The following is a 16600-nucleotide window of genomic DNA, read 5'->3' on the forward strand; positions in this document are numbered from 1 at the left end:
CAAATGCTTGTTTTCTTCACCTCCTGTCTTTATTCTCCTGTCACCTGGTGAAACATCTCCAGCCTTTGGGCTACCAAAACCTAGTAGAGAAAGGTGTGCGGGCAAAATGAGGAAGAAAAGGCGGGCTTAGAAAGCCCGGAATTATCTATTACTGTCTAAGCTATTGGCATATTATTATTGTTAATAGTGTTAGATATTTTAAGGGATAATTCTACTGACCTCATAGCATTATCAGGACTAAGTGAGGCAATGTGACAAAAGTGCATAACTTAGTGTCTAGCACATAGTAGGTGCCTCTAAAATATTAGCTATTGTTATTACTTCTATTTTTATTGCACTCACGGTATATTGAGCACTATACTCAATCCTTTATATAAACTGATTTGAAGGTCAATAAAACAGTTTTTAAGCTACTGTTATTACCCTCATTTTACAGATGAGTAAAGTAAGACTCGAGGGTTGAATAGTTGTTAAGTGGCAGGCCTGGAAGCCCTGCCCAGATGTATTGAGCTCCAAAGCCCACACTCTTTTTACCATGCTGTAATGGGTAAAGGGCTCATTGGGGGACTTTACAAGTTAGCCAATCTGTTACTTTCATAGGCAGTCCATTACTAATTTCCAAATGCTTATATAATGACAGCATTTCTCCCTGAACCAATTTTCTTTGAATGTCATTTCCTCCTTCTATAAACAGGCCTAACACATCCCTGACTCACATTTGAACAAGTCATTTCACATTTTAAATTTTCTTTCCCCTGCAGTCATCCAATGTCAATTCCATAGACCCAGGGCCAGATTCCAGCTCAGTGGAGGATGTGTGAATACCATAGGCTAAGAAAATAGCAGGAGACCAACTGAGAGCAGTCCCCAAAGTGCTATCTTACAGGGATATTTCTCAGCAGACTGAGACATATGGAGATGGGGGAAAGCATATGTCAAGCCTGCTGTGGCCCATGTTCCTGTCAAGTGCGTATGCACTGGGTCATTTTAAATCATGAAAACATCACCAAGCAGGTTTCCCAAATATTTCTGCAGAACTAAAATTGAAATCAGTGCTTTATTTCTCACACCTTCCTTCTGAAGTCAGCCTCATCCATGGTTTCCCAGTGTACACATATCCAGAAGGTACCAGAATTTGGCATACACACTCCTCCCACCAGAAGGAGAAAATAACTGGTGAGTTCCAGAAGACTGAACAGTTCCCTCTGGGTATGTTTCAGTTGAATTGATTATTCCCAGGCATAATAATCAATATCATAAGCAACAACAGGAATGTATTGAACATAAACCTTCTACAGAATACTGTGCAGGGTTCTGGGGATAATAAGAATTTCCCATCCAAAAAATAGAGACTACTTTAATAGCTTGGTTTTAGGAGCCATTTCTTCCATGAAGCCTCTCAGACTATGCTAGCACTTTCCCATCTCCCCTATTCCCAACCTTATTCCCAGATTTAAATAGTAATTTGATTTTGTCACTCTTATCCCATGACATAGGCTACCACGCACTGTTTCTAACAAAGCTCTCTGCTCTGATTCTTCATACCTCTGCAAAGCTCCAGTACTCTGAAGTCAGGTTTTTCTGAATTTGAATTGTACCCCTGTGGGGTGGCGGAAGAGTAAAGATCAAGAGGCACTTGTGAGCCAAGACATTTGTCTGTTTTGCTGATGCAAAAAAAGGGTTCCTGGGAGGAAATAGAGGGAAATGGAGCTGAAGCAGCAGGTAGGGGCCAACTAATTGGAGCCTTCACAAAAGTAACTGTTGTTAAACATTCAAGTGCGCCTTTCCCAATTTAGTGGTATCTCCTATTTCCCTTCCATCTCTGTTTCTGTTTCATTGGGAGGATATAGGTCAAATTCTAGCTGGATTACGTAATGGTTCCTAGCACTGGATCAGCAATTCTTCCTTATTTTTTCTTCCTCCAAAAGATTGTTTGGACAGCCTTTCACACATGTGTCATATGTGTAGAGAAAAGAGTATTCAATAGGTTGTCAGGAGACCTGGGTTCCAGCTGTAGGACCTTGAGACAACACCTCTCTCTGAGCTTCAGGGGAAAATGAGAGAACTAAACCAAGTGGCTCTGATGGTTCTTCCTAGTTTTCTCATTCTGTGATCTGTCCTTAATAGTAATATCTAGAAACTAAAGAAAAGCAAAGTCAAAGTATGTGTCTTTCATATGAATAGAGAAATATGGTCGGTTTACCCACTGGCCACAGGGATATACTGTCCTTTTTCTCTTTTCCTCCCAATCCATTCCAAGAGTCTTCTCTGAAAACTTTCCTTGGGGGCCTGGAAGGGTTGTCTGCGTGGCTAACTGGACCCTTAGAAGTTTGTTCTGTGTTGGTGAGTCCTTCACCCCAGATGCATGCAGACATGATGAGAACTTATAGGCTGAAACTTATTTGGCCCTTCGCTGCCCATGTATGCATTCTGATAGACTCACATGCCACAAGAAGTATGCATACAGGTCTCTTTGTTCACTTGAGCCTTTTTTTCCACTCAAAATACACATTATCTAAATATATCTATGAGCTGGCCACGAAGAAACAATGAGTTTTACAGTGCAGTTTTTCGACTACACACTGTATTGCCCATTGACAAACAATTGAGTTTGGCAAGGGAAAATTACCAAGAAAAGCCCCAGTAAGGACATTTTTTTTTAATCCTCACCTGAGGATATTATTTTTATTGATTTCAGAGAAGACGGGAGAGAGAGAGAGAGAAAGAGAAACATTGATTCAAGAGAGAGAAACATGAATCAGTTGCCTCCCCATCAGCGCCTTACCATGGATTGAACCCAAAATTTGGGTATGTACCCTGACTAGAAATCCAACTGGAGACCTTTCAGTGTTTGGGATGATGCTTCAACCAACTGAGCCACCGGCCAGGGAGGGCAAGGACAGATATTTTTAACCAGTATGAACAGTTTTAGTTTGAGTCTCAAAATCTTAAAGACCCAAGACTTTTAGAACATCATATAGTCCCTGATAGAACTTGATTAATGAAGTGCAGTATCCTATCTAATAAAAGAGTAATATGAAAATTGACCATCACTCCAACACAGAAGATGGTGGCCCCCCATGTGGTCAAAGATGGCCACCCCCATATGGACACAAGAGAGAAGTTAGGTGTGACTAGGCAGCAGGGGAGGGCAGTTAGGGGTGACCAGGGCTGCATGGGAGGGCAGTTGAGGGGGACCAGGCCTGCAAGGGAGGGCAATCAGGGGCAATCAGGCCAGCAGGGGAGGGCAGTCAGGGGTGCCCAGGCCAGCAGAGGAGGACAGTTAGAGGTGACCAGGTGGCAGGGGAGGGCAGTTAGGGGTGACCAGGCAGGCAGGGTAGGGCAGTTGAGGGGGACCAGGCCTGCAGGGGAGGGCAGTTGGGGGGAACCAGGCCAGCAGGGGAGAGCAGTTGGGGTGAACCAGGACTTCAGGGGAGGGCAGTTGGAGGGGACCAGGCCAGCAGGGGAGGGCAGTTGGGGGAAACCAGGCCTGCAGGGGAGGGCGGTTGGAGGGGACCAGGCCTGCAGGGGAGGGCAGTTGGGGGGGGGGACCAGGCCTGCAAGGGAGGGCAGTTGGGGGTGACCAGGCCACCAGGGGAGGGCAGTTAGGGGTGACCAGGCTGGCAGTGGAGGGCAGTTAGGAGCAATCAGGCTGGCAAGGGAGTGGTTAGGGGGTGATCAGACTGGCAGGCAGAAGCGGTTAGGGGCAATCAGGCAGGCTGGCAGGCAGGTGGGCGGTTGGGAGCCAGCAGTCCTGGATTGTGAGAGGGATGTCCGACTGCCCGTTTAGGCCCGATCTCACTGGCCTAAACGGACAGTCAGACATCCCTCGAGGGGTCCCAGATTGGAGTGAGTGCAGGCTGGGCTGAGGGACACACACCCCGTGCATGAATTTCATGCACCGGGCCTCTAGCAGTATATAAATATAGATGAGATTCCTTCCATCTGCACAACTTTCAAACATCTAGATCAAAACCCAAAGCAACAAACTATTTATTCCCTGTGCTGCAGAGGCATCTGAGTTTGCAGTATGATAAACTAGAGCCTGAGTATAGTGGGTCAAGGGGCAGTGGTCTGCCCTAAATCTGACCAGAGTTTCCTGGGAAACAGCTCTCTTGGGGCAGGAGGAGAAAGGTTTCTTCTGCATTTCACTTCCTGTGTGTGATCTAAATGTCTCTACTGTCCCCTCATCCACCTAACTAGCTCCTTTTATTTATTTATTTATTTTTTATTTTTGTGTTTTTATATATATTTTTATTGATTTCAGAGAGAGGAAGGGAGAGGGAGAGAAAGATGGAAACATCAATGATAAGGGAGAATCCATTGATCGGCTGCCTCCTGCACGCCCCCTACTGGAGATCACCACAACCCGGGCATGTGCCATGACTAGGAATTGAACCTTGAACTCCTGGTTCATAGGTGGACGTTCAACCAATAAGCCACACCGGCTGGGCTAACTAGCTCCTTTTAAAATGTAGGTGTGAATGAGCATGCACTGTCGTGTGTGTGTGTGTGTGTGTGTGTGTGCGCGCGCGCGCGCGCGCACACACACACATAGTGGGGGTAAGGGAAGGAAAACCATGTTTGTAGTGTGTTGTATCAGACTCTGTTGCAGGAAATTGTTGTAAAAAACCTCCTCAGGCCCTAGCCAGTTTGACTCAGTGAATAGAGCGTTGGTCTGCAGACTGAAGGGTCCCAGGTTCGATTCCAGCCAAGGGCACATGCCCGGGTTGCAGGCTCGATCCCCAGTAGGGGGTGTGCAGGAGGCAGCCAATCAATGATTCTCTCTTATCACTGATGTTTCTATCTCTCTCTCCCTAAAACCTCCTCAGGCAATTCCCTGTATGTGATGGCCCTTCCCTTATGTAATGCTCACTAGCAACACCAAGGGCAAAGCATCTGCCTGCCCTTAGTAAAAAAAAAGGTAATTCTCAGGATGTACAAGACACTCCATCTATATTAGAATTTTTAATATTTATCATCAGCAAAATGAAATGTTATATTAAGTACTTAGCTGTAATTGACATCACACTAGACATTTCCTTAGAGGCATGTCATAAAATTAATACCACTTAGAGAATCAGAAACTCTGGGAATGGGCCTCAGCAATCTGTGTTTTAACAAACCATCCAGATGCTTATTCTCATTTTCTCCCATCTGGATTTTACCAATTGTTAAGTTTATTAGAAATTTCAAAGTGTCTTTAAAGGGCATTCCTTGGTGTTTTATGCTTTTTGGCACCCTCTGAGACTTCCTGTATATTGCAAGCATGTATTTAGAATGAGAAGGCACAGTCCATGTTTGCTCTACTTTATTTGAAATCAAGGGGAAAACAAAATGAGGACATTTTCTTGCCCTGTTTATTGTCTAGATCTTTTCAACAATCCGGTAGCCATGCAAAATATTTTCATTTCTTCTTCCTTCAGTAATTTGGATGTTTCTACTATTCTCCCTCATTCATTCATAATTATTCATTGCAGAATAAACAGTGCAATAGCAGTGGCACATTTTTCCATACACATGCATTTTGAAGGCAGTCCCTAGTACTCAGCACTAATTGACTCTGCTGAGCCTCTCTCGAAGGAAGGCTGCTTAAGCGAAGTCACATTTATCTCCATTGCAAGACATAGGTTAAATGCACATTTCAATGGTTTATTTTTTAATATGCATTTTTATTGATTTCAGAGAGGAAGGGAGAAGGAGAGATAGAAACATTAATGATGAGAGAGAATCATTGATCAGTTGCCTCCTGCACACCCCCTACTGGGGATCGAGCCTCCAACCCAGGCATGTGCCCTTGGCCAGAATCAAACCTAGGACCCTTCAGTCCACAGGCGGACACTCTATCCATTTAGCCAAACCAGCTAGGGCTCAATGGTTTCTTATTGAATCATTTGAGTCAATTATATTAAAGGCTTAAGAGACAGCTTTATGGATCCTTGGGTTAGATGTAGTTGTAGGAAGACCTTACCAATTATAGAAAGTGCAAGTATGAAAAGGCTCAGTAGCCTCAGTGTGGAGATTGGATCAATTAAGAAGAGGAAGACATGGGTTAGGAATTCAGAGTGGACTAGGGTTCAGCACCTGTTAAATCTGGGGACAAGATAGAAGGAGTACTAGATATGCATGGGCTTGCATCCTGGCTCTGTCACTTCCTAGCTTTGCTAAACTGAGACAGGTTAGTTTCCCTCCATGTGCTTGTTTCCACATCCTTAACATGAGATGATAATAGATGATCCCTTATAAAGTTGTGGTGAGGATTATGTGAAGTGATCTGTGTAAAATCTTTAGCACTGTGCCTGCCATTGAGTAGGCACTGGACAAATGACAGCTCTTACTATCTACCCATAAGTATCCAAGAGTCACGCACTGCTCCAAGCAGATCACCATGGCTCCCATCACACCCTCTGGGGTTTGTCTGAAATTACAATTTGGACGGAAATACCCTCCAAACTGGGAGTGATAGCCTCTTCTTCCACTCCTCAGAAGCTCACTGCACACACCCTGGTGAGCTCAGGCCATGAGAATCATCCCCCAAACACCCCAGGAAAGAACGGGGGCTCCCTGAAAGGATAGGGTACAGAAAGCAAGGTCACTCTGGTCCTCCATGCAAATGGGAGGGTGAAGGGAAGCAAGGAGTACTGAAGGGTCATAGAAGATAGTAAGGGGTGAGGGTGGAGGGTAGAGTGGAGTGCATGATGCTGCAGTGGGGGATTTGGGAAGTCTACCATCAACCAATCGAGAAATGAGCAGAGACTCAGGTAAGCATGTAACTTAGGAAAGAAGAAAAGTGCAGATTCAGGAAAAGAATGGAGAATGTGAGTAGATTTGGCAAGAGATGAGTCCAAAATGAAACATCGCTCTTCCCCCTGTATCACAGCTATGTTGCAATAGAAGCAAGGCAAAAGTCAGAAATGAGAGGAGGAACGAAAAACCAGAGCCCTGTGTCCACTGTGTGCTTGATGGATTAATCTGACAAATAGTTCAGGATGGAGAGGAAGATCCTTTAAGCTCAAGGCTGTGATGCTTAAAACTCATAGTACCCTTTGAGACAGCATGGAAGAACTTGGAGAGTGTAATCTAAGTGAACTAAGCCAGTGAGAGAAAGACAAGTATCACATGATCTCACTTATATGTGGAATTTAATAAACAAAATAAATTGATGAACAAAATAGGTCCAGAGGCATAGAAGCATTGACAATCAAATCTCAAAGGGAAGGGAGGAGGGGGGAAGGGAGGAGAGGAAAGAGGGGACAGGAAGAGATTAACCAAAGAATTTATATGCATATATGCATAGCCCATGGACACAGACAATAGTGTGTGAAGTCCTGGGGTGGGGCGGGAACTGGGTGGAGGGGAGCAGTGAGGGAAAACGGAGGACATCTGTAATACTCTCGACAAAAAAGATAAATTTATAAAAACAAAAAATTCTAGTACAGTGCTGTGGTGGTGGCAGTTTAAATGCAAATTTGTTAGACTTGGTAAGTCCACGAAGTGTTTATTACATGTGAATTTAATTTTTAAACACATCTAATAGAAAAAAAACCCTGAAAGTTCCTAGAACTATTATGATTGTGATTTCTGAATATTTTTCCTGCTGGTGTCAGGTTTAAGGGGGGCGGGGGGGGGAGGGGAAGCCAAATGAGAAGGAAAAAAATGAAGATTCCAGTTCTTTTTTGTCCAAATAAGGAAGGAGAAGGAGGAGCCGCCTGGGTTCTTTCCCAGCTCTGAGTCTCAGTTGGCTCCGGTATAGATTCACTCTCCCCAAACTGGCAGCCTTCAGTTCCAATATTTTTCTGAGAAATGTACAGACAATCTCAAGGGAGCTCCTTAGAGAGTTGTTCTAACTCCAAGGAAACATCTGCCTAAGGGATTTACTTAGAATCAATGGAGGACAGGGCTCCTTCCCTATCTCTTTCTCCCCAATCTGCTGGGCACAGAGTGGGTGGTCAGTAAAAATTACATTGAATGACTTACCTACTGAATGAATGAATGAGTGCTAAACTTCACAGTGATCTATCTATCAGAGATGTTAGAGAGAAACCAGGGTTTATCTATAGATTAAAAGACACTTAAAAAGCATATCAATTAATGTCATATGGCGACCTTGTTTGGATTTTTATTCAAACACAAAAATTGAGACACTTGGGAAACTTGAACACTGATTAGATATTTTGATCATTTTTGTTTGCCCTGCATCGTGTTTTTGCAAAACTTTTAATGTTGTCATTTAAAAAAGAGAGAGATTTAACATTAAAATCCAGATTTTCAGCTTATTTTGAAAAATGGGAATATCTGGCCTCAGATGGGCCCATCTCTTCACTTGGCTATCAAGGCTGGAATTGAGGAGAGCTTGCTTTCTTTTGGGCCTCAGGTTCAGAACAAGTGCCAATTCTTCCATGAAGGCTTCCCTGATCACCCCAACTAGGAATGATTTCTCATCCTGCTGAGTTCTTAGAACACATTTTAATTCCTCACCCAGCTCCCAGCATATGCTGCCTGTATTTGTTTTGTTTTTGTAGACACCACCCCTGCTCCCCACCCCCACCTGGGTAGGATTAGAGCCTTTAGAGGCTTTAAATACTGAAAACAATATGAAGGGTGACTCCATATGCAATTCCAAATCAGATTTCATTTTTCAAAGTGGTGGTATGTACAAGTAAACTGAAGACAAAATTTCTAGATTTAAATGAAAATTCTCCAACTTCTTATTTTGAAAAATTTCAAGCCTACAGAAGACTTGAAAGACTAGTAAAATCAACATTTTTGTAACCATCTAGAGCAGTGGTTCTCAATCTTTCTAATGCCGTGACCCTTTAATACAGTTCCTCATGTTGTGGTGACCCCCAACCATAAAATTATTTTCGTTGCTACTTCATAACTGTAATTTTGCTACTGTTATGACTCGTAATGTAAATATCTGTGTTTTCTGATGGTCTTAGGCGACCCTGCTAGCGGTTCTCAACCTGTGGGTTGCTGTTTGTTTGTTTTTTCCTTTAAACTACTTAATGTTTCAGACATTATGATGTTTTACCCTTAAATTCTTCAGTATTTATTTCTTAAGAAAAAGGGCATTTTCCTAGATGACCACAGTATCATTTTTACACCCAAGAAATTTGATACAATAAGATCATCTAATATACAGTTTATTCAAATTTCCCCAATTGTCTCCATTATAAGTGCCCCAGATTTTGTTTTAATCTAGGTTTTAATCAATGATCATATACTGTATTACACTTGGTCTCTTCCTGTGATCTGGATCACTTCCTGGGTGTCTGTTTTTAATCTTTCATGACATTAACATTTTGAAGCATCCAGGCCAAGTGTTTTGTAGAAAATGCCACCGTGTCTTGTATTTGTCTGAATGGGTTCAACATTTTCAATATTTTTGCAAGAAACTCCAAAGGTGATGTTGCATTTTTCTAGGTTTTTTATTTGTGAAGTTCCAGATAAATTCATCAAAGCTGAATTTGTGTGTGTGTGTGTTTGTGTGTGTGTGTGTGTGTGTGTGTGTGTGTGTGTGTACAGAACATATGCTTTGCTGGCACCCTAATCACATGTGTGCCATATTAATAAACATGTAGGTCAGGCAAAGCATTGTTCTCTGTATATGCATAGGAGCAGGGGTTTTGCTATAATTACAAACTTTCCCCCCTACTAGTATTAATCTATAGCCTCACCAACACTTATTTATTGCCTGCTCTTTAATTTTTGCCAAATCTGTAGGTTTAAGAAGATACCTTGGGGTTTTCCTTTGTATTCTCTGGACTGCTAAAGAGCTTGAGTGTCTTATGTCAATTGACCATTTTGTGTTTTCTCTCCTGTAAAGGGCCTGTGTATGTTTTCTACTCACTTTTTGGAGGTTGTCTTTTACTTATGTGTTTTTAGATCTTTATGTATTCTGGGTACTCATCATTTATGAATCACATACCATATATCTGAAATCTCATGAAAGAGCATGGCACAAGGCTAAGCTTATGGATACTGTGTTCAGACATTTTGAGTTCAAATTCTACTTCCCTTACTTATAATTGTGTGACTCTGGAAAATTATTTAACCTCTCTCTGCTTTAGTTTTTTTTTATCCATAAAATGGAGTGGTAATGGTACCTACCTAAGAGGATAGTAGGGGATTACATGAATTATTAAATGCAATGCAGTTAGAACAGAACCTGGTACATAGTAAGAGTCAGTGTTTGCTGTTGTTAAGTTCTCCCATATTATACAGCTCCTATGTAATTTTGAGACACAGTGGGCTCATATGTGTTTATCTCACAAGTGCTCTCCTGCCCCATTGGGAGTCTCCTGCCCCATTTGGGAGTTTCCTACCCTTTCGATAAACGGCTCCTTAAAACCATGTGCCACATCATACTAATAAAGGGGGTGACTCCACTTTGCACAGGCAGCACCCATGAAAGTGACGTATTTTCAAAGGCACATCCAGCCAAGGAAGTTTTTCCTTGTGGGTGGGAAAAACATTCTGCCAACTCCAAGGGCCTCCTCCAATATCTGGATGAATGCCAGTGAGTACTCTCCTTCACTTAAAAGACCCATAAGCACCCTGTAGTCACAACTTCGAGATCTAACAGTGTCATAATTCATTTTGCAACAATTTAAGAACGTCTCTGCTCATGATCGGCCCCCTAGCACCCCATAGAAACCTGTTTCCCTTCCAACCTCTCCCTGAGCCTCTTCCTCCAAATTGGGCCTTTCTTTGTGTAGTGTTCCAAAGACTAGCAAACTCGTGATACAAGCGCATCCGGGAGATAATCAGTACAAGCTCCCTAAGTGAACGAATGAAGGAAGGAAGGAATATTACTGCATTGCCAGGTAGACGTGACGAAAGGGGAAAAGGAATGTTGGATGGCCAAGCCGCTTGCTGACTGGCTGGCCCCGACAATGGGGGTGGGAGAGCTCGGAACACACCGGAGGGTTTCGTTAGACTAGGTGGTCTCCGCAAAGCCGGTCACCACGTGGTGGGTGGAAAGCAGCGCTGCCCACTTAGGGGGTCCCAGGCGGGCGGGGCGGGGGCGGAGCCGCCCCGCCACGCCTTCTGGCGGCGGAATCCCGACCTGAGCGGTGGCCGCGCCGGGAGCCTGCGCACTGTGGCGACAGCGACAGTAGAGGCTCAGGGATCAATTGCTGGAAGATGGCGGAACGCGCCGCCACTGGCGGCGGAACATCCTTGAGGGGGATGCGGGAACGCATGGGTGAGCGGGCGGCGGCGGCTTCCTCGGGGCGGGGGGAGGGAGGGGGTGCGGGGGCTCGGGCTGCGCGGGAGGCGGGGTTCCCGCGGCCCGGAGACCGTTGGAGCTGAGCGGTGGGTGCCAGAAAACTTTACCCTGGAGTCGCCTCTCGCTGGCCGGTCCCGTCCTTATCCCCGCAGGAGTCCTCTGGAACGGGACGGGGAGTTGTGATGGGACCGGGACGGATGGGGAAACTGCGGGCCAGCGCCGCCAACGGCCGAACCCAGGGAGCGGGGCGCGACGGAAGTATTGGGCGCTGCGGGGCGGGGGGTGGCCTGGAAACCCGGACTCCGCGGACATTCCTGAGCCCAGCCTGTTGGTGGTGATGTGGGGAGTGGGGGGGGGGGGGGGGGGGGGGAGGCGTGCGCCCCAGCAACCGGCGGAACGAACGCTGGGCTGCTGAGGATGCGCGAGCGACCGAAGGACCCCGTGCACCGGGACCGCCTCCGCGGCCGGGCGCAGCCCTTCCAGGCATCAGTGGTTGGAGTTTTCCTTCTGCCCAGGGCGCTCGCGCTCTGATTCTTTCCCACGGTCGCAATCCACGCCTCTCCAAAAGCTTACCTCTGGCACCCTCCTGGTCAAGGTCGGATGGAGAGGGAGCCTAAGTTGGGGTGAAACTTGGCTCTCTCTACCTCCTGTTTCACAGGACTCCGCCAAGATGTCACCTTTCCTGGGACATCTTGCAGACCCCTGAACTGATTGGGTACTTCTCCTAAACTTATCCCAATGCCAAAAAGTTTTTCTCCCCAAGATCGTTAATTTTGCAAAATTTGGTTGCCCATTTCTTAGCCCACGAGACTGTTTCACTACCTGAGGGAGATAGTATTTCTTGAGTGTAGCAGGTTGCTTTTCGCCAGTTCTCAGGCTGGTTTCCTACTGTATGAGCTGGAATAAAACTGTCTTACTGGTTTTTTACTGAAATCCATAGGGAGGTTTTTTTTTTCATTTGCAATTGAAAAATTAATTTAGATTTATGTTACTTCAGAACGCTTTGAATGAACTCCCCAAAGAATGTGTCAGAAGCAAATACACTTTCCATCGGGAGAAAACTCTTTTCCGTCTCTAGAGAGTTTGCAATAAATTCACATTTGTTTTATTGCTTAAGGACACCTAAAACTCTCTGACATTGCTTTATATCATTGATTTAAATTAACCAGCATTCCGGATAATCCCCCAAAACATTTGTATATTGAACTTTGAAAAGTATTTGAAAATCTCGTATAGGACAGTTGTTTGAATTGACAGTATTTCAAACGAAAAACTTACAAAAGCCATGCAAAACAGGCTTAACACAGAACCTTAGTTGACCAATATCCTTGCTGCCCGTTTTATGTTAGAAATTTGAAAGCATCACATGCTAAACCAGAACTGCCTTCCTGGTCTCAGCATTTCCTGATGGGGACAGAGTCAATGAAATGTTTTGGCACTTTGTAGCAGTTGCTTCTTTTTATTCTGTTGTCCAAATAACAGTGACTAGCACCAAGTCTATTCATCTGTACCAGTTAGTATCATAGTATGGTTCTCTGCCACAACCATATCCCTTTTATAACAATAAAAACCCTGTTCAATCATTTTTTTGCAATCTATGCCCTTTCCTACCTAATAAAAATAGTAGTTTTTGTGATCTAATATTTCTGATGAGTACAGAAGAAAGGATCATGGGGAGGAAAGGTCATAGGCAAGCAGGGCTACAGATTTTATGTTGAATTCTGAGCGGGATTCAAGAGCAACCTCTGTGGCAGACAGTATAGAATTGCTGAATAAGTATGGGGATGCATATCATTGACATCTCATGGGATTTAGCATTTGGGGTTGATTGTGCTTGTGTGCAGTCTTAGGAAGTTGACCATCTTTACCAGTCATGTGTGTTCTTTCTTGCATTTAGTTTGCCCTAATGGAGCAGAACTCTAGTGACACAGATTGTGTGTGTGTGTGTGTGTGTGTGTGTGTGTGTGTGTGTGTGTGTGTTGAGGAAGAGGGCCAGAGAGAAGCAGAAATTTTCTACATGAAGTCAGTAATGAGCTAAAATGTTTTATGTCCAAAGGGGCCTTCAGAATCTCAATGGGCATCTTTTAAAAACCTAGTAAGTGTAAGCATTCTTTAACTTAAGCATCCTAGTGGCACCTGTTTTTTTTCTCATTTAATTCTGAGGCTTATATTGGGCTAGATAGCATGATTGATTGTAAGTTTTCCCAGAAGGAGATTGGTTTTCTTCTTGTAATGTCTTTTACACTTTTTTCTTTAAATGTAGTCCTGTCTTAGCCCCAGCATAATAGTGCTTTCTTTTTTAAAAAAGGTTAATCCTTTATTTGCCTTTTGGTGAATATATTTATTGCCAGTAGGAATTTGGATATAAAGATCTAAACATCATATTTGATGTTATTACCACATTAACCTTTATATGATTTTGTTCATTATTCCCACCATAGCTAATTCTAAGGTTACTTCTGTTTAATTAATCCCTGTATAACCCCCTCCAACTCCCAACATTTCTATGTGTGCACAGAGAAAACAAGTAGTTTTTGCACATTCAGTTTTCTTAGAAATCCCAAGGAAAGTCCATATTTTGGCACAATTTAGCTGACCAAAAGGACAGTTTCTCTTAAAATGTACAAGGAAAGTCCATATTTTGGAACAATTTAGCTGACCAAAAGGACAATTTCTCTCAAAATGTACAAAATACGGAGTTTCCTTGGGACTTTTTAAGAAAACCGAATATGCAAAAACTACTTGTTTTCTCAGTGCACACATAGAAATGTTGGGAGCTGGAGGGGGTATATAGAGGGATTAATTTTTAGACTATTTAAGAATTTTTTTTAATACACTAGTACTCAAATTCAAAGGGTAATTGTGGTCTACAAAATTGCCAGTAGTTGAATTATTAAGGAAGGTGAGAAGAGTCTAATTTTCAAATTTAGCTAGGTCATGTTTTATCTGAGCTGTTAGGTCTCTGGGGTAAAAAAAATCCTTTTTCCCTTTTGAAATGGTGATCCCTATGGCAGTCATTATGATGTCACTTTTCAAGGTTACTCTGTAAAATGACTCCCAGATATCTTTCTTCAGGGGCAACTAACATCTCAGAGTCCGTTCGTTCTATGAGTACAAGGACAGCACCTCTGTTCCCTTAATTATTTTCATTGCCCATCTTCAGCTGTTATATTTTCCTTGATATATAGAAATGAGAGTTGTATGCAGTATATTTCTTATGCTTTCATTCAAAGGTAGAAAATAATTTTCATTGTTGTTCTACAGATCCTTCCTGAAGATGCCCAGTATTGTGGGCATTTTAGAAACAGCCATATATGGAATTAAAGGTTTCAGGAAATCCTTTATAATAAATTATATGTGTATCACGCTAGAATTGTAGTTTTTCTTACTTTCCCTCAAATTGTGCTCCCCTTATACTCCTATTGAAGTTTTATTTATTTTTGAAATTAAAAATAGTTGGTATGCAATATTATATTAGTTTCAGGTGTACAATATAGTGATTTGATATTTACATACCTTTACAATGGGATCACCACACTAACACTAGTAATCATGTGTCACCCTATAAACTTATCACATTGTTATTGACTATATTCCTCTTCACTTTTTCCACCCACCCCCATACCTCTTATTGAAGTTTATTTCTCAATTTTCTACCTGTTTACACAAGACATATGTAAATTTGTATTGTATAATTTACATTTATTTGCTTGACATTTTTCTACCTAGAATAATACCATCACTGGAAATTCCTTGAGTGGTTCACCACCATCACTATGCATCAGAATAGAGCTTTTTGCAACTGTAAAGGCCTGGGTCCTACCCCCTAGAGAGTGGAGGCTGGGAGGGGCAGGCATTGCTAATTATTTTAAAGCAGTTTAGGTGGCTGCAGCCAGTGTAGAAAGCCCCTGCTCTAGGTCATTTATAAATGTACTCCTTAATATTGGGCCAATCTCTGAGGATATCACTGTTGACACTTTTGCTTCCAAATTAATATCCATAAACTCCAAATGCTTTCTAAAGTCCCAGGTTATGGCGAAACATTTTTTCCAATTCCTTGCCAGCTCAGTTTTTCTAGTTCTTGGCAGAGTGTCTTGTCTGATGCATTTTGAAAGCTATTAATCACTAGCTACTATTCATCCACAAACTTGTCCTGCTACTTCCACTAACAACTCTCTTTATGTCACAGTTATGCTGTCACATCCACAGCACACACTTTTTAAATTTTTTGTGAAATTATTGTTGAACATCATGAACTCAGTATGTCTTTGTTGTTGACTTAGATTAACCCGCCATGACTTCCCCTTATGGAAGATAATGCTATATTTCATCATCAAAGACACAATTGGCTGTGCTTTGCAGCCCCCTGTATTAGCTGTTTGTAATCTTAATATGTGATTCCTTTTCTTTATCTCCCTGTATTTTAGTTGCTGCCGCTCATGCCATGGCTCAAGAAAGACGCAATCAGAGTGGATTTAGCTCCCTTCCACCCCAATCCTCAAATACAAGATCAGCATTTAAACCAGGTATAATTCCTAGAATGCTTTGGAAGATGTTACGTGTCATATCATTAAAATTTGATGTCCTATTAAAATCTAACTATATTCTTTTTTTTTAGTGATAGATGGATCTGTACTTAAAAATGATATAAAACAAAAATTAGCCAAGGAGCGCAGAGAAGAAAGAAGACGACAACAAGATGGTATATTTTAGACTTTTAAAAAAATCCAATGAATGAATTTTATATGAAGGTTATATATTTCCAAATTGGTTTTTCCTTACTTTTCCTAGTCTGATTATATGATAGATCTTACTTTTTATAGTATGTATTATATTGGGTTAAATGTTTGTAGTAAATCAGATAAAGAAGGCCCATGAAAAAAATTTAACTGGTTGTTTAATTTTTGAAGTAGTAATTTCTGTTAGCTTTAATTTTCTGAAAACTAAGGTATGAATATCTCTTAAACATTTTTAGAAACAGCAGAATGGGATTTCAGTAAAATAATACTAAACATGAAAATGAAATTGCTAAGAATCCTAACATAGAATCTTTCACTGATTGCTATGCTTCTCAAGTGTTACTGTGGATCAATTGAGATCTAAAAGCGTAATCTTTTTACACCTTGGAAAAATGCTTTTTCAACTGTGTATTTTTCTCCTCTGGTCTTACAAATCCACTAACAGTATTATTGCCCAACTTTATTCAAATAGAATATCAATTACCACTATTTTGATAAGGAACTATTTCTTCCTAGTTCTAAGCCAGAGACTATTTTAAACTGCTAGATGCTCTCCATGCTTAAACTAAGGAAAATTGAATATAGGAAAACATCAAAATGTAGTATGTGACAAAGGCCATGATTGGCA

At 42.3% G+C, this 16600-nt stretch overlaps 1 protein-coding gene across 6 annotated transcripts in view; it reads left to right on the forward strand.

Moving 5' to 3' along the window:
- Window positions 1–11071: 11071 nt before the first annotated feature.
- The window catches only part of MAP7D3 (MAP7 domain containing 3), a 33530-nt gene continuing 28001 nt past the window's right edge, over window positions 11072–16600 (forward strand). For all 6 annotated transcript variants that reach the window (XM_054717607.1, XM_054717613.1, XM_054717617.1 and 3 more), the window contains exons 1-3: window positions 11072–11209; window positions 15661–15759; window positions 15852–15935. In XM_054717607.1, the coding sequence (XP_054573582.1) occupies window positions 11149–11209; window positions 15661–15759; window positions 15852–15935 (244 nt within the window). In that variant the 5' untranslated portion in view covers window positions 11072–11148. The remainder of the gene's footprint in view (window positions 11210–15660; window positions 15760–15851; window positions 15936–16600) is intronic.

The sequence above is a fragment of the Eptesicus fuscus genome, chromosome 1 (genome assembly GCF_027574615.1).
Source record: "Eptesicus fuscus isolate TK198812 chromosome 1, DD_ASM_mEF_20220401, whole genome shotgun sequence".
In the NCBI taxonomy this organism is placed as follows: domain Eukaryota; kingdom Metazoa; phylum Chordata; class Mammalia; order Chiroptera; family Vespertilionidae; genus Eptesicus; species Eptesicus fuscus.